The sequence below is a fragment of the Ursus americanus genome, chromosome 14 (genome assembly GCF_024610735.1).
Source record: "Ursus americanus isolate L20-20 chromosome 14, mUrsAme1.1.p, whole genome shotgun sequence".
Classification (NCBI taxonomy): domain Eukaryota; kingdom Metazoa; phylum Chordata; class Mammalia; order Carnivora; family Ursidae; genus Ursus; species Ursus americanus.
The window spans coordinates 48,994,233-49,018,822 of NC_142140.1; the positions used below are offsets into that span (position 1 = coordinate 48,994,233).

Genomic DNA, 24,590 nt, shown 5'->3' on the forward strand with positions numbered 1-24,590 from the left:
AGACAGGGGAATAACACAAGCCAGGAGACCACGGTGTCCTGTGTGTGTGTGACTGTAGAGTGTGAGCAGTCCCCACAACAGGGAGCCAGGACCCATAAATCCCAAGGTGACACAACACAAGGGCCAGAACTCGATCAAGAGAGACCGCTAGGACACCTTTTTCAGCCGGTCCCCTGAGTCGAGCTGGATAGGTACCAGACCAGCCTAAACAACCACGGAACCAGCCTGAGACGCAGGAAGATGCATCTGGATCTCTACAAATGAACATCTCCAGCGCTGAGTATTGAGGTACGAAGCGGGGAGCCATGAAACCTTGCACAGATATCGGAAGATAAGCGGAAGGGGGAGGGAGCCACCGTGTTCGGGCGCCGGGAAGCAGCCACCTGCACGGGGGAGCGGGCGGGGCTCGCAGACAGCACCCGCAAAACAGCAGACTGAGACCGTGAGCCAGGTGCGTGCACCACCAGGCATCTCGCGGAACACCGGAATCCCGGTGCGCTCACTGGATCCATACTGAGACCGGGAGCTCCGGGAGCACACGTGGGGTGGCTGGCGGCTGGTGGTGTTAGAAACACAAAGGACAGAGACATGCCAGCCCTGGAAGTGAGGGCTGGGACGCCGGGTGTGGGGCACACATCCCGGGACACTGCAGGTTTGAGCAGCACCAACAGTAACAGAGTTAAAGTGGCCAGAACATTAGTAGAGAATGGGCCGCAATCCCTCTGTTCCGTGACAGAGGCAGAAATTCGGCCACTGCTGCTCTGACTATCAGAAGAGGCACAGCAAACTGCCAGGGAAAGCCGCCAGAGAACAAAAGCCTGGAAATACCGACTCAGAGAATGCCCATCCCCATTCCCCCTCACAGGGGACACAGAGACTCTACCCAAACAGGGTTGCCTGAGTATCAGCGCGGAAGGACCCTCCCCCAGAACACAGAAGGCAAGCTAAAAAATCAAGAAGCCCACAAACCAGGGCGCCTGGGTGTCGCAGTCATTGAGCGCCTGTCTCCAGCTTAGGGCATGATCCCGGCGTTCCGGAAAGGAGTCTCTCATCGGGCTCCTCCGCTGGGAGCCTGCTTCTTCCTTTCCCACTCCCCTGTTTCTGTTCCCTCTCTCGCTGGTTGGCTGCCACAGAAATAAATAAATAAATAAATAAATAAATAAATAAATAAATAAAATCTTTAAAGAAGAAGCCCACATCCCTAAGATCCCTATAAAAAAGGGGTACGGCCTGGGACCCAGTCAATAATTTGGGCTCTGGACAACCCCGCAACCTCTCCTCATCAGAATGACAAGAAGCAGAAGCCCCCCCTCCAGCAAAGAAAAGACAGTGAGTCTGTGGCCTCTGCCACAGAAATAACGGATATGGATGTAACCAAATTATCAGAAATGGAATTCAGAGTAACAATGGTCAAGATGATGAGTAGACTTGAAAAAAGTATTCAGGAAAATGTTACTGAGAATATAGAATCCCTAAGGGCGGAAATGAGAGCGAATTTGACAGAAATTAAAAATTCTATGAGCCAAATGCAGGCAAAACTAGAGGCTCTGATGGCCAGGGTCACCGAAGCAGAGGAAAGGGTTAGTGAATTGGAGGATGGGTTAATAGAGGAAAAAACCAAAATAGAAGCTGCTCTTGAAAAAATCCAAGCCCACGAATGTAGGTTACGGGAGATTACTCACTCAATGAAATGATCCAATGTTAGAATCATCGCATCTCCGAGGGGGTGGAGAAAAACAGAGGTCTAGAAGAGATATTTGAACAAATTGTAGCTGAAAACTTCCCTAATCTAGCAAGGGAAACACACATTCATGTCCAAGAGGCAGAGAGGACCCCTCCCAAGCTCAACCACGACAAACCTACGCCACGTCACGTCATAGTGCATTTCGCAAATATTAGATCCAATGATACAGTATTGAAAGCGGCCAGGGCAAAGAAATTTCTCACGTACCAAGACAAAGGCATCAGAATTACGTCAGACCTGTCTACACAGACCTGGAATGAGAGAAAGGGTTGGGGGAGCATATTTAAAGCTCTTTCAGAGAAAAACATGCAGCCAAGGATCCTTTATCCAGCAAGGCTGTCATTCAGAATTGATGGAGAAATAAAGACATTTCAGAATCGCCAGTCACTAACCAATTTCGTAACCACGAAACCAGCCCTACAGGAGATATTACGGGGGGTTCTATAAAAGTAAAAAGGCCCCAAGAGTGATACAGAACAGAAAGTCACAGCCAATACAAACAAAGACTTTACTGGCAACATGGCATCATTAAAATCATATCTCTCAGTACTCAGTCTTAATGTGAATGGCATAAATGCTCCCATAAACGCCACAGGGTTGCAGATTGGATAAAAAGAAATGACCCATCCATTTGCTGTCTACAAGAGACTCATTTCGAACCCAAAGATGCATTCAGACTGAGAGTAAGGGGATGGAGTACCATCTTTCACGCAAATGGACCTCAAAAGAAAGCTGCAGTAGCAATTCTCATATCAGATAAATTGGATTTTAAACTACAGACTATAGTTAGAGACGCAGAAGGGCACTATATTATTCTTAAAGGAAGTATTCAACAAATGGATATGACAATTATAAATATATATGCCCCCAACAGGGGAGCAGCAAGATACACAAGCCAACTCTTAACCAGAATAAAGAGACATATAAATAAAAATACATTAATAGTAGGGGACCTCAACACTCCACTCTCAGAAATAGACAGAACACCTGGCAAAAACTAAGCAAAGAATCAAAGGCCTTGAATGCCATACTTGACGAGTTGGACCTCATATATATATATATATATATATATATATATATATATATATATATATATATATACAACACTACACCCCAGAACCAAGGAATACTCATTCTATTCTAATGCCCATGGAACATTCTCAAGAATAGACCATGTTCTGGGACACAAAACAGGTCTCAACCGATACCAAAAGATTGAAATTATCCCCTGCATATTCTCAGACCACAACGCTCTGAAATTGGAACTCAACCACAAGGAAAAATTTGGAAGAAACTCAAACACTTGGAGACTAAGAACCATCCTGCTCAGGAATGACTCAATAAACGAGGAAATCAAAAATCAAATTAAACAATTTATGGAGACCAATGAGAATGAAAATACAACAGTCCAAAACCTATGGGATACTGCAAAGGCAGTCCTAAGGGGAAAATACACAGCCATCCAAGTCTCACTCAAAAGAATAGAAAAATCTAAAATGCAGTTTTTATATTCTCACCTCAAGAAGCTGGAACAGCAACAGAGGGACAGGCCTAATCCACGCATGAGGAAGCAGTTGACCAAAATTAGAGCTCAAATCAATCAAGCAGAAACCAGAAGTACAATAGAACAGATCAAGAGGACTAGAAACTGGTTCTTTGAGAGAATCAATCAAATTGACAGACCACTGGCAACACTTATCCAAAAGAAAAGAGAAAGGACCCAGATTATTAAAATTATGAATGAAAAAGGAGAGGTCACGATGAACACCATTGAAATTGGAAGGATTATTAGAAATTTTTATCAACAGCTATATGCCAATAAACTAAGCAATCTGGAAGAGATGGAATCCTTCCTGGAAACCTATATACTACCAAGATTGAAACAGGAAGAAATTGATTTCTTAAACAGGCCAATTAATTATGAAGAAATTGAGTCAGTGATAAACAACCTTCCAAATAACAAAACTCCAGGCCCGGACGGTTTTCCTGGGGAATTCTACCAAACATTCAAAGAAGAAATAATACCTATTCTCCTAAAGCTATTTCAAAAAATAGAAACAATAGAAAAAATAGAAAGCTACCAAACTCATTCTATGAGGCCAAAATTACCTTGATCCCCAAACCAGGCAAAGACCCCCTCAAAAAGGAGAATTACAGACCGATTTCCCTAATGAATATGGACGCCAAAATCCTCAACAAGATACTTGCTAATAGAATTCAACAGTACATTAAAAGGATTATCCATCACGATCAAGAGGGATTCATACCTGGGATGCAAGTGTGGTTCAATACTCGCAAATCAATCAGCGTGATACATCATACCAACAAAAAAAGACTCAGGAACCATATGATCCTCTCAATCGATGCTGAATAAGCATTTAACAAAATACAGCATCCTTTCCTGATTAAAACCCTTCAGAGTGTAGGAATAGAAGGTACATTTCTCAATCTCATAAAAGCCATCTATGAAAAGCCTACTGCAAATATTATTCTCAATGGGGAAAAGCTGGAAGCCTTTCCCTTTTAAAATCAGAAACTCGACAAGGATGCCCACGCTTGTCACTATTATTCAACATAGTACTAGAAGTCCTTGCAATAGCAATCAGAGGACAAAAAGGGATCAAAGGTATTCAAATGCAAAGAACAAGTCAAAATGTCTATTTTCGCAGATGACATGATGCTCTATATGGAAAACCCAAAAGAAGCCACTCCCAAACTATTAGAAGTTATAGAGCAATTCAGTAACGTGGTGGGATACATATCAATGCTCAGAAATCAGTTGCATTCCTATACACGAATAACGAGACCAAAGAAAGAGAAATTAGGGAATCCATCCCATTTACAATAGCACCAAAAACCATACGTTACCTTGGAATTAACTTAACCAGAGACCTATATTCTAGAAACTATAAATCACTCTTGAAAGACATTGAGGAAGACATAAAAGGATGGAAAGATATTCCATGCTCATGGATCGGAAGAATTAACATAGTTAAAATGTCCATGCTACCTAGAGCAATCTACACTTTCAATGCTATCCCGATCAAAATACCGAGGACATTTTTCAAAGAACTGGAACAAATAGTCCTTAAATTAGTATGGAACCAGAAAAAGCCACGAATCACCAAGGAACTGTTGAAAAGGAAAAACAAAGCTGGGGTCATCACAATGCCGGATTTCGAGCTGTACTACAAAGCTGTGTTCACAAAGACAGCATGGTACTGGCACAAAAACAGACATATAGACCAATGGAACAGAATAGAGAGCCCAGAAATGGACCCTCGGCTCCTTGGGCAACTAATATTTGATAAAGCAGGAAAAAACATCCGGTGGGTAAAAGACAGTATCTTCAATAAATGGTGCTGGGAAAATTGGACAGCTACATGCAAAAGAATGAAACTTGACCAATCTCTCACACCGTATACAAAAATAAACTCCAAATGGATGAAAGACCTCGACGTGAGACAGGAATCCATCAAAATTCTAGAGGAGAACATAGGCAGCAACCTCTATGACATCGGCCAAAGCAACCTTTTTCATGATACATCCCCAAAGGCAAGAGAAACAAAAGATAAAATGAATTTATGGGACTTCATCAAGATTAAAAGCTTCTGCACAGTCAAGGATACAGTCAGAGAAACTAAGAGGCAGCCCACGGAATGGGAGAATATATTTGCAAATGACACTACAGATAAAGGACTGGTATCCAAGATGTACAAAAACTTCTCAAACTCAATACATGAGAAACAAATAAACAAATCAAAAAATGGGCAGAAGATATGAACAGACACTTTTCCAATGAAGACATACAAATGTCTAACAGACACATGAAAAAATGTTCAAAATCATTAGCCATCAAGGAAATTCAAATCAAAACCACACTGAGATACCACCTTACGCCAGTTAGAATGGCAAAAATAAACAAGGCAAGAGACAACAATTGTTGGAGAAGATGTGGAGAAAGGGAATCCCTCATACATTGTTGGTGGGAATGCAAGTTGGTAAAGCCACTCTGGAAAGCAGTGTGGAGGTCCCTTCAAAAGTTAAAAATTGAGCTACCCTATGATCTAGCCATTGCACTACTGGGTGTTTACCCCAAAGATACAGACGTAGTGAAGAGAAGGGCCATATGCACCCCAATGTTCATAGCAGCAATGTCTACAATAGCTAAATCGTGGAAGGAGCCGAGATGCCCTTCAACAGATGACTGGATTAAGAAGTTGTGGTCCATATATACAATGGACTATTACTCAGCTATCAGAAAGAACAAGTTCTCAACATTTGCTACAAGATGGACGGCACTGGAGGAGATAATGCTAAGTGAAATAAGTCAAGCAGAGAAAGACAACTATCATATGATTTCTCTCATCTATGGAACACAAGAACTAGGATGATGGGTAGGGGAAGAAAGGGATAAAGAAAGGGGGGGTAATCAGAAGGGGGAATGAAACATGAGAGACTATGGACTATGAGAATCAAACTGAGGGCCTCAGAGGGGAGGGGGGTGGGGGAATGGGATAGGCTGGTGGTGAGTAGTAAGGAGGGCACGTATTGCATGGTGCACTGGGTGTTATGCGCAACTAATGAATCATCGAGCCTTACATTGGAAACTGGGGATGTACTGTATGGTGACTAACATATTATAATAAAAAATCATTTAAAAAATGTTAAAAAAGAAATGACTCCATTGAGGTCCCTTTGAGGTAACACGGAGAGGTTGGAAGGACATGCATGTGTGCCCACAACTTGTGACTCTGAAACACACACCTGAACAGGAATCCAAGCCTGCTGGTGAGTCATCCTCTGGTTATGAGGATGATACATAATTGATGATACTAATGCTCATTTGCTGCCCCGTTAGAGGTTAGGGCAACATTTTGAATAGTGGGAGATGGTTCATTTAGAGAAATGGAAGGAATCATGTTTGTATGCAGCACTGGAAAATTTCAATGAGAATCCAGGAAATAATTTAATAAAACGCCAAACATGACACCAGTCTTTCATCTTAATGAATACACCTTACAAATGAACCCTGATATTCCATAATTCAATGAGTAGGTGAAGAGCCTGAGGAAGAAATATTTTGCATAACAATAAATGTATGATTTAATATTTTGCTTCATAATCCTTAAAGTCAATTGTGAGTCTAATGTCAATCTCTTTTTTCCATATTTGTTTTTCTGTATCGTTTTCCCCTGGAGACATGTATTTTATTATCACTTTTTTTCCAGTGACTACGGTAGTCATGATAGACACAAGCTGTGTAATAACAGGATCCCAATGTGTAGAAAAATCCCCATGAGCAGCTAGAACCACCAGTACGTCAAAGTCTGCATTCTCAGGAAGAGCAGGGAATGTAGTGATATACAAAGGAATAATGTTCACAATGGTGAAGCACAGTGGTCTCAGATTGTTCTCTGTTATAAACTTAATAAATAGCTGTGGTGGCCAACAGTAGATTTTCCATAGGAGTAGTATTCAGTCAAACAAAAGATAAAATACTTACTGTGATATATTTTATTTGAGAAGAAATTATTCTTAGCAGATCCATGTCGTTCTTTGAAATAAGTGAGCATTTCCAAATATTTCACATCCAAGGTTAGGAATAACTGACAGAGTAGGAAAAGGATAAAGGGAAAATCTCTTGCATATTAGAGATACCACAAAGCTTAATAAGTGTGTTACATAAATTATACAGAGAGGTCCAAATAAAACAAAAAAGAAATTCCACGAAAAAAATAGATGACGTATGTTCTACTTTCACAATCTGATCAAAGTATCTCAAAATTTGGCTCAGCCTTTGGGCCCTGCAATCGTGGACACTTCTTCAGCCCCAAGAGGATTGGCCCTTTTAGTGCTGCCATCCCAGAGAATTTCATCAGAGCCTCCTTTATGTCTCTGTTCCTCAGGCTGTAGATGAAGGGGTTCAGCATGGGCGTGACCACCGTGTACATCACCGAGGCCACTGCACTTGCGTGGGAGCTCTGGGTAGCAGCAGAGCTAAGGTACACTCCTAGGCTTGTACAATAAAATAAGGAGATAACTGAGATGTGAGATGCACAGGTGGAAAATGTTTTATACTTGCCCTGAGCTGATGAGATCCCACATATGGAGGAAACTCTTTTAGAGTAAGAGTAAATAATCCCAACGAACATACCACCTCCTAGCAAGATAGCTGCAAAACCCATCACCATGTTATTGAGAAAGGTATTAGAACAGGCAAGTTGGATCATCTGAGTTCACAGAAAAAGTGGGGGATATGGAAGTGTGTCCAAAAGGAAAGCTGTAATATTATTAAACTTTGTAACAAGGAATTCAGGATGTTCATGATCCAGCACACCAGAACCAGCAGTGCACAGACCTGGGGCTTCATGATGACCATGTAGTGTAGAGGGTGACAGATGGCCACTAAATGGTATAGGCCATCACAGCCAGGAGAAAGGCATCCAATCCAAGAAAGAGGATGAAAAAGTATATCTGAATGAGGTATCCTTCATAGGTTATGACATGGCTCTGAATCTGGATATTCTGGAGCATACTAGGGACGGTGGTGGAGGTGAAACAGATGTCCACAAAGGACAGGTTGGCCAGGAAGATGTACATGGGTGTATGGAGATGGGAGTCAGAGCTGACGGCCAGGATGATGAGCAGGTTTCCAAACACAGTGATCAGGTACATGGAGAGGAAAAGCCCAAATATGAGGGGCTGCACTTCTGGTTCCTCTGAAATTCCCAGAAGAAGAAACTCTGAAATTCCTGTATAGTTTCCTGTGTCCATGTGGTGGAGGCAACTACCAGTACAGGGGAAAATAACATGACTAATTTTCATGCAAATGGACATCGCTTACATTGTGGAAATGCTACAATTTGTAGTTTCCAGGCTAGAAACTAACTAATATTTTGTGAATGGATCTGGACCCCTTGAGGGGAACCCTACTTTCTCTCTGATTAGCAATCCCCATCCCAAGATCAGATGTACCTCCAAAGGTGAGGTATTTTAAGTTTCAGTAAGAAATTATATCATGCATTTGAGGAATACATAGAGTGTTGGCTATACTTCCAGCATTTCCTAGTCATGAAAGTAGAGGGCTGTGAAAAACCAAAGTCCCTATAATTCATTGATGGTGACAGGATATAAGCAGATATAAAGATCAAATAATGGACAGATGCTATGAAAAAACAGAAACATGTTAAAGGAGAAAGTGGGTGGGGTGTTATGTTGAGTGTGCAGTCCAGATTGGTTAAGAAGGTGACATTTGAATAGAGACCTTAAGGAATAGAGGGTGGGAGACAGGAGATCTTCCTGGCAGAGGGAACAACTGGTGAAAAGGCCTAGAGGAAGCGCTTCTGTCAGATAATCAAGGCCTAGAAGGAAGCCAGTATGTTGAGGGGAATGGACAAGAGGGAGAGGATGAGATATGGTGGTAGTGAATTTCAAAGAACCATGTGGCCTCATGGCTGCTTAAATTTCAAGACACAGTGACTTCCTCATCCACACTATGTATGTCTTGCACTTTATGATCTTGTTGCAACAGTGTCCTGTCAATTGTACATCTCTCCTTAGTATTTTCTGTTGATTGAGTTTGGGCTGTGTATTAGAAGGGTCACCTTGGAATAGAGGAGTCCATGTATCCTTGCTCTGAGGAATGCTGTCACTCATCAAGGTGCCCTCACACACGTGCACACACACACACACACACACACACACACACACACACACACACTGTCATACACAGAACACAGCACACCATGTCCTCCTGGTGTGTGTTACTCTATGTCCTTCTCACCTTCCACCCTTTGCCTGCCCCCACGCGCTGTTTAAGATATGAATGCATACACATCACATTACCTTTCCCATAAGGAATGTAGAAATATACCCAGAAATTCCTATTCATAGCCTCCTGGGTCACATTATCTTAGGGCTCCATTTGGAATGGTCACTTTTTGACCTCTGCGTAAAGAAACATAAATAATTGTGTTCAATAGAAACAAAGAGAGAGAGGGAGGGAGGGAGGGAGGGAGGGAGGGAGGGAGGGAGGGAGGGAGGGAGGTGGAGGGAGGGAGAAATGAGATGGAAAGAAAGAGTAAAACGATCTAATAAGCTCAGTTGTCCTGGAGACTATGAGGAAGGAAAGCTTCCATGCTGCTGGTGGCATCCAATCCTGGTTTTATCACATTTATACCCAACAAAAATAATAAAAGAACAAAAAAAGAAGTTGTCCAAAAGACAAAAGTAGTGATGTCTTTATGGCATGAAATACCTTACAGATTGGACATCACAAGAGAAAAATAAGTAAAGAGAATAAACCAACGCTTCACAAAATTTGGGCATTTTTATTACCAGAAAGCAGACAACAGAAGACTTGTTTTCCTGTGCCTATTCCATATTTATTTGACCAGCTGGTTTTTGTTTGGTCCAATAGAGGATGAGGTGAGCCCTCTTATCACTTTTCTTATGTGACGTCTTTTTTTGTTTGTTATTCTTAGGCTTTGGGTTTTCTTCACTTTCTTGACAAGTCCGATGAGCACAATTGCTCACAGTTCTGTTCCTTGTCGAACATGCAAAGACCTCCCCGGACTCTGTAAAATCCTACACACCCCATGGCAATCTATCCTCTAACTCTGAATACTCTTTGTGTGACTTATCCAAGGACATTATCTTGTACTCACATTATCTCACTGCTCTCTTGTCTGTCACCCTGATGTAAGGATCAAAGGAGCAAGGACTTCACCTGTGCTGTTCATCTTTTTCTTTATGGGTGTGGATGTATATGCACTTACATGGAAACAAATTTAGGAAAATGAGACATTATGAAGCACAGAGAATAACAGAGGAGATAAAACCAGGTTAAAGAGAGCTGTTTCAGTACAACCGTATTCACCAATAGTGAAGGACATTTTGAGAACTAACTGAAACAGCATCTACAAGAGCAGTAATTCCACAAAATCAACATGGACGAATAGTAAAATTCCCCATGACCTTGAGATAAAAGAGTATAACATATGAAGTTCTTAGAAATTTCTGGCACTAGCAGATGCTTTTTTAGTATTTGTTGAATGAATCAGGAATTAGGTTTCATTATATATGGAGATTTAATACATGACAAAGCTGCATTTCAGTTTAGTTGGAAAAGACTGGATTGTTGGTGGAAGTTGGCGCAAACAGCTTTCTACGTGGAAGGAAGTGCAGTGGCTCCTGGTCTCACACATCTCACAAAAATCAGAAAGAGTAAACCCTCAGTGTAGAGTAACCATCCCATTTTAGGTGCACATCCAGAAAACTACATAAAAAATCCCCTGATGACAAAATCATCATAATTAAGGCAAAAAATTCAGAAGTAAGAAGACAGAAATATTTAACTAAATAAAATTTAAAACTATTTTGTGGTCAACAATATTTAACTAAAAGTCAGTAGAGAAACTGTGATTTACAACAATTATTTGAAATGCTGCTAATTATAAATAGGCATATCATATGTGGACATATAATAATAATAGGAAATGAACATGGTGATCAAACATATGGATCTTTGCTGGGACTCACTAATAGTTTAAAAAATCAACAGAAATCTTTTTCACACCCACCACCCTGAGAAAACATTTAAAGAGGTCTCACATTGGTTGGGGTTGGTATTTTTAATCAAGTAGCAAACGGGTATTCTCTAATTTTGCTGTCAGAATTGTGAAGTACGACAACGTCTTGGAGTGGCTCTGCAGACACTTAAGAATTTTAAAAACACGTATCTTCTTTGGGGTGCCTGGCTGGCTCAGTCAGTAGAGCATACAACTCTTGAATTTGGCATTGTAAGTTCAAGCCCCATGTTGGGCGTAGAGATTACTTAGAAAATAAATATTTAAAAAAATACAGATATGCTTTAACTCAGGGTTTCTCAGTCTCAGCACTATGGATATTCTGGGCCAGAGCCTTCTCTGTGGGGGGCTGTGTCTGTGCATTGTAGGGTGTTTAGGGCTTCTCCACCCTCCACACATCCCTTCCCAGAGTGACAGCCCAAAATCTCTTTGAACATTGTTCAATGTCCCTTGGGAAAAAATCACCTAGGTTGAAAAACATAGTTTTAACTACTTAAAAAGTATTTTGTAGCATATATATTCAATAGTATTTCTCATTAAATAGTAATTTAATGAGAAAAAATAGGAAACACCATCAAATGTGTAAACAACACAGCCATGCCATGAAATGTCATGCAGACTTTGAAGTAATGAATCAGCATTACACTGGTTGACTAGAGGGACCTGTAGAAGGTACCCCTGAGTCAAAAGGACTGGGAGAGAAAAGCTAGAAAAAAAGATTGTTCCAGAACATGAAGAGTACTTCATACGCATAGGTGTCTTTGTATACATTCAAATTGAAAGTGTGTGAATGTGTATGCGTGCATAGCACAGAATAGTTTTAAAAGAAATTTAGGCTTCTGAAAGAAAGAGTAACGGTGAAAATGAACTTAGGTGAAGCAGAGTGGCTCAAAACAACCGTCTGAAATGAAATCGAAGGAGGACCTAAAGCCAACTTCTGAAAGAAAAGATTTAAAAGAGCTGGGGTAACTGGGCAATGGGCATTAAGGAGGACATGTGATGTAATGAGCACTGGGTGTTGTACGCAACTGATGAATCACTGAACTCTACATATGAAACTAATGATATGCTATATGTTAACTCATTGAATTAACATAAAATAAGTATAAAAAATAAAAGAGTAATAATTTAGTGAACTCGACATGGGTCCAAATCTACATTAGATTGCCAAGGACTTGGGAATAAAAGAATATGGGGACGCCTGGGTAGCGCAGTCATTAGGCGTCTGCCTTAGGCTAGGGCGTGATCCCGTCTATCCGGGATCGAGTCCCACATTGGGCTCCTCCGCTGGGAGCCTGCTTCTCCCTCTCCCACTCCTTCTGTTTGTGTTCCCTCTCTTGCTGGCTATCTCTGTCAAATAAATAAATAAATAATCTTAAAAAAAAGAATATGAAAAAGTCCTTTGACATGGCGAGAAAGTGAAATCTAAAGTTTTATTTCCATCTCACATAAAGAGATGTGGGACAAGTGTGCTTATGGAAGGTAAAAGTGATTCTTGGTCAAACGAAAGAAGGTTCGCTTCCAGGTGATGGCATTGTATTTTACACATAGATCCAATAAGAAGGGGCCACAAGGAACAATAAGGACTACAGAGACGTGAACACTAGTTGGAAATGTGTAAAATGGGTGATTTGTGAGCAGTAAGTATGCAGAAGGACATTCACGTTCATTTTTTGGAAAGCTGGTATTCACAAGTGAAGCATATTAAGGTGACAGATCATTTTTTTCAGAAAAAAAAACTAGAAAAAGCAGTGGAATGAATACATTATGATTAACTCACAGACTTTACCACACAAAATTTATACACTCTCACACATTCTGCACAAATATGTCTACACATACATAAAAAAGCCAAATGACAAGTAGCTAAATTGGTGAAATAAACAATTCTTTGCTCAAAATAATGTAACAAAAAACAGGAATAAAACTACTCTGACCCCACTATGCAAATACCAAAGACACCCACAGACATTTTCAATGGAGAAAGTGAGTGTTATGTTCAGGCTCACAGGTAATGAAGTAATTGTAAAGGAAGCTCATCAGCATACCCTTTTTCACATAATCCATGTAAAACATTTCATTTGAATACTCGAGAGAGAGGAGGTACTGTGATATTATGTTTCATGTACTGCTCTTGCGAGGATGCACCTCGGAGAATTCTTTCATCTGGATATTCTCCTCAATATGGAAACGTAGTCTAATATGTCCCATCTTAAAAGACAAAAGACATACACTCACTTCATTGTATATCCCTCCACAGCTAATACTTCACTTTTTTACTTTGGTTAAGTGCAAAGATCCCTGGGCTCATGTTCTACTTTTATGCTTCCCATCCCCTGTCAGTTGGGTTTCTATTATTATCATTTAGTAGTTAAGTTTGAACCTTGCATTTCTGAGTTCAATACTCACTTCTATTTTCAGCATCAGCAATACATAAATGAATCCATCAATACATTTCTTAATCAAGCCAGGAAACAACCTCAGCAAACTCTCAGGTCTGGGCTGGGCTGGACTGGTCCTCAAGTGACCTTAAGTAAATGCTCTTGACTTTCATTCTCTTGACCTTCTCCTGCAGTCCCTACTGGGCAGTAAAACTCATCTAGATAGGGTCTCTGAGAGGAAGGTTTCTACATGGACATCAAAATACCTGTCTGGTTGGTCGATGATGGAGGACGGAGCTCTGTCCCCAGACAAGAGAGCAGGAATGAGTCAGACTCCAGTGCCCCATCCAGACTCAGGACTGCACAAGAGACAACCCGGACTTGTCCAGCCCGAGGTTGCCTGTGCTGCGGGACTGCAACAGAGGAGTATTTACAGCTGGTTCGGTCTGCTCATTAGGATCATTTCCCTTTGTTCCTCCGACCTGTAGGCACATGATTTCCCTGCGGGACACTAGTGTGGACAGAAAGGAGAGTTTTCCTGTTGAGTTTTTGTTGCTAGGAGACCGGGTGATAAGCTAGGTGAAGTCAGTTTTTCTTACTCTTTTTCTATGATTTCTTCTGCCTTTCGGAGTTCTAAACTCCCAGCACCTTATCTCACTCCTGAGTGAACACTTTCTCCTGTTTGAGACTGAGGAATTGATCCTGACTAGGTCCCTTGGGTCCTTCAAAGCGTTGACTTGTGGATGATACCTTGATATCTCTAGAAAGTTACTTTTCCCTTTTCAACAAAGAGGATAAGTTTGTTCCTTTAATATAAAACCCTGCACACTACACTCCTTGGCTTCATGACAGTCTTGCCAAAACAATGAGGAATTTCACACTTCTATCACAAGTTCAGAGCTATGGCTTGAAAAGTCATTATAAAATATTTGCTAATTGTAAGAGATATATTGAGATATTTTATGCACTATACTCTGAGTTTAGCATCTTATAGGAGTTGCCTTATTTAATTTTTATTAAAGTTCATTCTGTGAGGAAGCACTAGTGTGAAGTCCATTCCCCATGGAGAAATGGGGCTTGAGGAATTTAGTGAGCTTCTCAAAGTTATCGCTGCAGAAAGGGATGGGTGCTGATTGCATTCTGTCAGGATGCTCCCAGTTTTCAATCTCTGTGCCAGTGGTCCCAACCAGAGGTGGTCCTTCCCCCCTGGGCACATCTGGCAATGTCTGAGGGACGCTGCTAAACACCTCCACTGAGCAGGACAGCTCCCAACACAGATAATGACCCTGCCTCAAAGGTCAAATGAGAATGTGAGAAAATGTACTCTAGGCCAGCACTTCTCCAACTTCAAAGTGCATGTGAATCACCTAGGATTCTGGCTCAAATGCAGATTCTGCTTTAGCAGGTGCTGGTGGGCACAGGAGTTCAGTGTTTCTAACAAGCTCCTGAGTGACGTTCATCCTGCAGGTCATGGTCCTCATAGAATGTCTTTAGCAAAAAATAAGACAATCTAGATAAGATTTTAAGTTCAGCCCATGGTGCCTTAAAAGGTCTAACTGGATATCTTTTTTTTCTTTTTGTCTTTTTTTAATAATAATTTTTTATTATGTTATGTTAGTCACCATATGGTAGATATATTATACTTACCAAAAGTTTTCTAAGTGAAGGACTAAATGTCAACTTTTAACCTGTATTAAGAACACAAAACTCCTAATTGATTTGTCAAAAGAATTATGAATCCAAGGATTTTTATATCCATGCTTTTCTAGCGAAGGAAGACACTCTTGCTTGTTGAAGAAGAAAGAGCAATTTTCTAGAGCTATCAGGAGTTGTTCTCCCACCACAAGTCAATGTTTTGGAGACCAAGGCGGATGGTCAAAGCAGGTTCCTCAGTCTTTGGGGAAAAAATTTTTCACTCAGGCCTGTGGAACGTTTCCATGTTAGAGCTCTAGAAACCCAGCAAGTTCAGGGAGGAGTAATAAACATTGGATGTGCCTGAATTCTAACCTGGTGTCTTGGGAACAGAGAATCAACAGGAAAGAATTCTGTTCTGTCCAGATAAATTCCCTTGGGGAGATGTTCTCAGGGGTTGGAGTAATAATGGGAAACATGTCTAATGAGCAGGTATAGGGAAGAGATACAGCAAACACAGGAGCTGTAAATATCCCCTCTGCTGCAGCCCCTGGGCATGTTCAACCTTGAGCTGGAGGAGACATAGTTTTTGCATTTGAATTCCTGTCTGCTGGAGGACCCATGCTTCACTCCTTCCTGCTGTCCTGTCTGGTAACAGAGCTTCGGTCTCCATCATCAACCATCCAGGGAGATAGACAGGAGGTGAATAATCCCTAATAGACTAGTGGGCAACTCCAAGCAGAAAGCGGCAGGTGTATGGAGACTCCGAGCCTGGAGACTGGGTTCTCAGGTGAAACTACAACTCGGGTTCAGTGTTTGTGACATGGACATGGGCAAGGCAGAGTGAGTGGGAAGCTGGTGGGTTGGTCAGGGGAGGTAAGACAATATTGGAAGCTATGGAATTTGGGGTTCAGTCTTCAGTGAAGAGTCCCAGGGCAGGAGTTAAGGTGGGGAGTTGGAAAGTAACTTAAATGCAATACAGAAAAAACTCCCTGGGTAAATGTGAATATTGGCTACAGGGCGCCCGCCATCCTGTGGTAGGTGTAGAGATGACAAGGGATTGAAATAAGGGGGTGGAACTGGGGACCCAGAGGTTGGGAAGGGATGGGGACATTGGAGAGAAGAGAAAACTCAGCCAAATCTCATTACCAGTGATAAGCACTCATTATTAGTAGGAGGGAACTAGGCTGAGCTTTTTCCATATATTCACAAAACCCGTCAGCCACCTTAGGGGGATACACGCCTCTAGTGTCTATTTGGGGGATGATAGTAACATTTGGAAGAGTTTAGTTGGCACTCCGAGTTCAAATAGCAAATGTGTGTAGATCCAAAATTCAAACCCTGACTTTTTATTATGAAAGTTTCACATTTTATAGCCTTTAGGAAAGTTCTTTTAAAAAACCAGCTTTTAACATCCCCCACTTTTGTTGTACCGTGTGTATTTCCTCTTGCAAATTGTGGTGTCTTCCCTTTGCTTGTTCTTCTGAAGGGATATTCAATCAGTCAGAAGTCTTGATAACGCAAAGACATCCCTACTTTTTTTTTTTTTTTGGATAAATTGCCTTTTGGTGCTTTATTATTCTGGGCATCAAGGTGCTGTAACGGGTTGGAGTGTTGCCTGAACTGAGGACATTTGCTCCTCCTCACCATCTCTGGGGACCACCTGAGCTTATTGGATCTTTGTCCCCACTTTTCTTCCTCAAAGTTGTTGGAACTGATTTTTTATGTTTCTTTGAATACTGGACACAAAATGATCCTATTAAAATGGAGACCCATGATTATATGCTCATAGGAGACTTATCTCCTGGAATTTGAATGCAGTTATACATTTTTAGGGGAAAGACAATTGGATATCTGTAGCTTGCCATGTGTCACTGTTTGCCTAATTATTGTGGTGGAGGTGACAATAGCCTGGTAGGGACTTTTAAACCAATAAATGAACAAATGTAAAGCAGAATGGTGAAGGGGAGTGGGAGATACAGGCTTCCAGTTAAAGAATGAATGAGTCATGGGAACAAAAGGCACAGCCAAAGGAATATAGTCTGTGATATTCTCATAGTGTTGTGTGGTGACAGATGGCAGCTCCTCAGGTCACGAGCACGGCATAATGTTTAAACTCTTGAGTCACTGTATTGTACACCCAAAACTAATGTAACATTGTGTGTCAACCATACTCAAGTTTTAAATATTAACTAATGAATCATTAAACATTATTTCAAAAAGTAATGAGGTTCTATATCTTGGATAATTGAATTTAAATAAAAAATTAGAAAAAGGAAATGGTAATTCACAAATGAGTGAAGAAGAAAAAAATTAAAAATTAAAATAAAAGTTCTCAAGTCTTCTCTCAAAGACTTGCACTGGTTTTGCCCTCTGATGGGAACACATTTCCCTAGATAACCTTGTGTCTCCTGCTGTCTCCTCCTTGAGGCCTCTGTGTAAATGTGTGTAGCCTACCCCAGCGCCCAGTAAAAAATAACCTCCATGCACTCTTTCCTTTTACGAGCTTTTCCTTCATTGCACCGGTCACCTTCTGATATTCTCTCTGATCTTTTGTTTGGTTATCTTCTCCATCACTGAATGTGCAGACACTTGTTTTCTGACACCTATACTCTTTTCCTGGAGGTAAGTAGGTACTCAAGTTTATTCCTCAAACATGTGACAGGATTTCTCATTAAAAGCATAGAATTCATGAGTACTTGGGGAAAAGGCCAAGTGTGGGATGCACATTCCTATTCAGAACAAGCATGGGGGATCCAGACAAGGGACACATTCCATACAAAAACTATTGATATTGACTTTTTGAATGTAAAATAAAAATTGTAGAATTACAATGATATTAGTAACGTTCATTATTGAGAAAAATAGTCATGTTAGTTTTTGTTCCCTGGTAGTGACCTCCAACACATGCAACCAGGAAATGATACACAAGTTTCAGAATTTCTTCTTCTCGGCTTATCAGAAGAACCAGAACTGCAGCCCCTCATATTTGGGCTTTTCCTCTCCATGTACCTGGTCACTGTGTGTGGAAACCTGCTCATCATCCTGGCCGTCAGCTCTGACTCCCACCTCCACATCCCCATGTACTTCTTCCTGGCCAACCTGTCCTTTGTAGACATCTGTTTCACCTCCACCACCGTCCCCAAGATGCTGTGGAACATCCAGGTTCAGAGCAAAGTCATCACTTATGAAGGCTGCCTATGCCAGATATACTTTTTTGTACTGTTTGCAGGATTAGACATCTTTCTCCTGACTGTGATGGCCTATGACCGCTTTGTGGCCATCTGTCACCCCCTGCACTACATGGTCATCATGAACCCCCAGCTCTGTAGACTGTTGGTTCTGATGTCCTGGATCATGAGCATTCTGAATTCCTTGTTAGAAAGCTTACTGGTGTTGCGGCTGTCCTTCTGTACAGAGGTGGAAATCCCCCACTTTTTCTGTGAACTCAATCAGATGATCCACCTTGCCTGTTCTGATACCTTTCTTAATAACATGGTGATGTATTTTGTAGCTATGTTGCTGGCTGGTGGTCCCTTCATTGGGATCCTTTACTCTTACTCTAAGATAGTTTCCTCCGTATGTGGGATCTCATCAGCTCAGGGCAAGTACAAAGCATTTTCCACCTGTGCGTCTCACCTCTCCGTTGTCTCCTTATTTTATTGTACAAGCCTAGGAGTGTACCTTAGCTCTGCTGCTCCCCAGACCTCCCACACAAGTGCAGTGGCCTCGGTGATGTACACGGTGGTCACTCCCATGCTGAACCCCTTCGTCTATAGCCTGAGGAACAGAGACATAAAGGAGGCTCTAATGAGATTCTCTGGGATGGCAGCTCTGAAAGGGACAATAGTCCTGGGTTGAAGACGTGCCCACAATTGCAGGGCACAAAGCCTGAGCCAAATGTATGATTCTTTGATAAGATTGTAGAAGTGGAGTGTGCCTCTTCTAATTTTTTTCCTGACATTTCTATTTTTTTTTATTTTGACCTCTCCTACAAAGTACATAACTCCATTGATTAAGCTTTGTGATATCTCTGATACCCAAGAGATTTTCCCTTTGTCATTTCCCTACTCTCTCAATGTTATTCCTAACCCTGCACATGAAATATTTGGATATTCTTGCTTATTTCAAAGGACTACATGGACCTACAGAATAATTTATTCTTAAATAAAATGCATCATAGTGAGTATTTTTTCTTTTGTTTGACTGAATACTACTCCTATGAAAATCTACTCTTGGCCACCACAGCTATTTATGTAAGTTTATAACAGAGAACAATCTGAGACCGCTGTGCTTCCCTTTCGTGAACAGCATTCCTTTGTATATCACCACCTTCACTGCTTTTCCTGAGAATGCAGACCTTGATGTACTGGCTGATTATGGGGACTTTTCTACACATTGGGATCCTTTTGTTACATAGCTTGTGTCTATCATGACTGCCATAGTCCCTGGCAAAAAAAGTGATAATAAAACACATATCTCCACAAGTTCATTTTTTTCTTTTGTTTCTCTGCCTTTGGAGATGTGTCATGAAAGAAGTTGCTGTGGCCAATGTCAAAGAGTTTGAAGCCTATGTTCTCCTCTAGGATTTTGATGGATTCCTGTCTCACATCGAGGTCTTTCATCCTTTTGGAGTTTATCTTTGCGTATGGTGTGAGAGTGGTCAAGTTTCATTCTTTTGCATGTAGCTGTCCAATTTTCCCAGCACCATCTATCAAAGAGACTGTCTTTTCTCCACTGGGTGTTTTTTCCTGCTTTGTCAAAGATTAGTTGTCAATAAAGTCAAGGGTCCATTTCTGGGTTCTCTATTCTGTTCCATTGGTCTATGTGTCTGTTTTTGTGCCAGTACCATACTGTCTTTGTGATCACAGCTTTGGATACATTTTATCCCTTTTTGTTGTCTGATTGCTGTTGCAAGGACTTCTTAGTTATATGTTGAATAATAATGGCGAGAGTGGGCATTCTTGTCGTGTTCGTGATCTTAAGGGATAGGCTTCCAGCTTTTCCTCATTGAGAATATTTGCTGTAGGCTTTTCATAGATGGTCTTTATGATTGAGGAATATACCCTGTATCCCTACACTCTGAAGGGTTTTAATCAAGAAACGCTGCTGTATTTTGTCAAATGCTTTTTCTGCATCTATTGAGAGAATCATATGGTTCTTGACTCTTTTCTTGTTTATGTGATCTGTCACACTGATCGATTTGCAAATGTTGAACCACCATTGCATCCTAGGGATGAATCCCACTTAGTCTTGATGGATAATCCTTTTAATGTACTGTTGGATCCTATTAGCTAGGATCTTGTTGAGAATTTCGGTGTGTATATTCATCAGGGATATCGGTCTGTAAGTCTCCTTTTTGATGGGGTCTTTGCCTGGTTTGGGGATCAAGGTAATACTGGCCTCATAGAATGAGTTTGGTAGTTTTCCTTCTGTTTCTATTTTTTGGAACAGCTTCAGGAGAATAGGTATTATTTCTTTGAATGTTTGGTAGAAAACCCGGGGGAATCTGTCAGGCCCTGGACTCTTGTTTTTGGGGAGGTTTTTGATCACTGCTTCAATCTCTTCATAATTAATTGGTCTGTTTAAATAATCAATTTCTTCCTGTTTCAGTCTTGGTAGTTTAAACTTTTCCAGGGAGGCATCCATTTCTTCCAGGTTGTTTAATTTATTGGCATAAAGCTGTTGATAAAAGTTTCTAATGATCCTTCTTATTTCATTGGTTTTGGTCATGATCTCTCCCCTTTCATTCATAATTTTATTAATTTGGGTCCTTTATCTATTCTTTTGAATACATCTGGCCAGTGGCTTATCGATCTTTTTTATTCTTTCAAAGAACCAGCTTCTAGTTCTGTTGATCTGCTCTACTGTGCTCCTAGTTTCTAATTCATTGATCTCTGCTCTAATCTTGATCAACTGCCTTCTCGTGCATGGGTTAGGCGTGTTCTTCTGTTCCAGCTCCAGCTTCTAGAAGTGATAATATAAAAACTGCATTTTAGATTTTTCTATTCTTTTGAGTGAGGCTTGGATGGCTATGTATTTTCCCCTTAGGACGGCCTTTGCAGTATCCCATAGGTTTTGGACCGATGTGTTTTCAATTTCACTGGTCTCCAAAAATTGCCTAATCTCCTTTTTCATTCCCTGGTTTACCCAATCATTCTTGAGGAGAATGGCTCTTAGTTTCCATGTGTTTGAGTTTCTTCCAAATTTTTCCTTGTGATTGAGTTCCAGTTTCAATGCATTGTGGTCTGAGAATATGCAGGGGATAATCTCAGTCTTTTGGTATCTGTTGAGACCTGTTTTGTGACCCAGTATATGGTCTATTCTGGAGAAAGTTCCATGTGCATTCGAAAAGAATGAGTATTCTGTTGTTCTGGTGTGTAGTATTCTGTATATATCTGTGAGGTCCATCTGGTCCAGTATATCATACAAAGCTCTTGTTTCTTTGTTGATTTTCTGCTTAGATGATCTGTCTATTGCTGAGAGCGGAGTGTTGAGGTCCCTTATTATTAATGTATTATTATCTATATGTCTCTTTGTTCTGCTTAAGAGTTGGCTTGTGTATCTTGCAGCTCCCCTGTTGGGGGCATATATATTTATAATTGTCATATCCACTTGTTGGATACATCCTTTAAGAATAATATAGTGTCCTTCTGTATCTCTAACAACAGTCTTTAGTTTAAAATCCAATCTGTCTGATATGAGAATTGCTACCCCAGCTTTCTTTTGAGGTCCATTGGCATGAAAAATGCTTTCCATCCCTTCACTTTCAGTCTGGATATATCTTTAGGTTCAAAATGAGTCTCTTGTAGACAACAAATGAATGGGTAATGTCTTTTTACCCAATCTGCAACCCAATTTTACCCAATCTGTGGCATTTTATGGGAGCATTCACATTGAGAGTGATTATTGAGAGATATGATTTTAGTGATGTCATGTTGTCTGTGAAGTCTTTGTTTCTATAGATTGTAAGTTTCTGTTCTGTATCACTCTTGGGGTCTTTTTACTTTTATAGAACCCCCTTAATATTTCTTGTAGGGCTGGTGTGGTGGTCACATATTCTTCCAGTTTCTGCCAATCTTGGAAGTTATTTATCTCTCCATCAGTTCTGAATACCAGCCTTGCTGGATAAAGGATCCTTGGCTGCATGTTCTTCTCAGTTAGAGCTCTGAAAATACCTTGCCAACCTTTCCTGGCTCACCAGGTTTCTGTAGACAGGTCTGACATTATTCTGATTTTCCTCCCTCTGTACATGAGGATTTTCTTCCCCCTGGCTGCTTTCAAGACTGTATCCTTGGATCTAATATTTGCGAATTGCACTATGACGTGACGTGGTGTAGGTCTGTTCTCATTGATCTTGGAAGGGGTCCTCTCTGCCTCTTGGACATGAATGCTAGTTTCCTTTGCCAGATGAGGGAAGTTCTCAGCTAAAATTTGTTCAAATATCTCTTCTAGACCTTTCTCTTTCTCCACCCCTCAGGGATACTGATGATTCTGACATTGGAAGTTTTCATTGAGTCAGTAATCTCCCTTAATCTACGTTCTTGAGATTGGATTTCTTGAGCCAAATTTCTGTTTTATTTTATTTTTTTTATTTTAATGTTCTTTTATTATATTATGTTAGTCACCATACAGTACATCCCGGGTTTCTGATGTAAAGTTCGATGATTCATTAGATGTGTATAACACCCAGTGCACCATGCAAATTTCTGTTTTAGCTTTCTCTTCTACCATCCCATCTTCCAATTCACTAATTCGATCAAAATAAAAAGCTTCTGCACAGCCAAGGAAACAGTCAAAACAACTAAGAGGGAGCACATGGAATGGGAGAAGATATTTGCAAATGACGCTACAGAAAAATGACTGGTATCCAAGATCTACAAAGAACTTCTCAAACTCAATACATGAAAACAAATAATCAAATCAAAAAATGGGCAGAAGATATGAACAGACACTTTTCCAATGAAGACATACAAATGGCTAACAGACACATGAAAAAATGTTCAAAATCATTAGCCATTAGGGAAATTCAAACCAAAACCACATTGAGATACCACCTTACACCAGTGAGAATGATGGAAACTGACAAGACAAGAAATAGCAAATGTTGGAGAGGATGTGGAGAAAGGGGATCCCTCTTACACTGTTGGTGGGAATGCAAGTTGGTACAGCCACTTTGGAAAGCAGTGTGGATGTCCCTTAAAAAGTTAAAAATTGAGCTACCTTATGACCAAGCAATTACACTACTGGGTATTTACCCCAAAGATACAGACGGAGTGAAGAAAAGGGCCATATGCACCCCAATGTTCATAGCAGCATTGTGCACAATAGCGAAATTGTGGAAGGAGCCGAGATGCCCCTCAACAAATCACTGGATTAAGAAGATGTGGTCCATATATACAATGGAATATTACTCAGCCATCAGAAGGAAGGATTACCCAAAATTTGCAGCAACATGGAGGGGACCAGAGGAGATTATGCTAAGTGAAATAAGTCAAGCAGAGAAAGACAATTATCATGGTTTCACTCATTTATGGAATATAAGAAATAGAAGGAAGATTGGTAGGAGAAGGAAGAGAGGAATGAAGGGGGGGAAACAGAAGGGGGAATGAACCATGAGAGACTACGGACTCTGGGAAACAAACTGAGGGCTTCAGAGGGGAGGAGGCGTGCATTGGGAAAGGCTGGTGATGGGTATTAAGAAGGGCACATATTGCATGGAGCACTGGGTGTTATACACAAACAGTGAATTATGGAACACTATATCAAAAACTAAGGATGTATTGTATGGTGACTAATATAACATAATAAAAAATTATTATTAATAAAAAAAAGAAGAAAGAAAGAAAGAAGAAAGAAAGAAAGAAAGAAAGAAAGAAAGAAAGAAAGAAAGAAAGAAAGAAAGAAAGAAAGAAATCTGCCAATGGAAAACACACACACACACACACACACACACACACACGAAGAGGAAGACATGGCTCATTTATTAACATCACCCCAAAGCTATAAAGGGTAAAGTAAACCCTCAACTAAATATATTCAATATCATATCAAGGTTGAGGGAAAGTGCAAGGAGGTTAGACCTCTGGAAGTCAGACTAATTCATGAGAATGAGGAATACAAAACTGGATTCACCTAATTTCTAATTTGGTCTCCCAGGACCAGAGTCTCAGCAGGAAAAGTTTCCTCTGTCCACATCAGTGGCCCACGGGGAATGAAGTGCTCTGCGGTGGGAGTAACAAT

The 24,590-nt window shown here is 40.7% G+C and overlaps 1 protein-coding gene across 1 annotated transcript; it reads left to right on the plus strand.

Moving 5' to 3' along the window:
* The first annotated feature begins 18,254 nt into the window (after nt 1–18,254).
* Nucleotides 18,255–19,208, plus strand: LOC123792313 (olfactory receptor-like protein OLF4). The gene has a single exon (XM_045797482.1). The coding sequence runs from the start codon at nt 18,255–18,257 to the stop codon at nt 19,206–19,208; it is 954 nt and encodes a 317-aa protein (XP_045653438.1).
* Nucleotides 19,209–24,590: the final 5,382 nt, after the last annotated feature.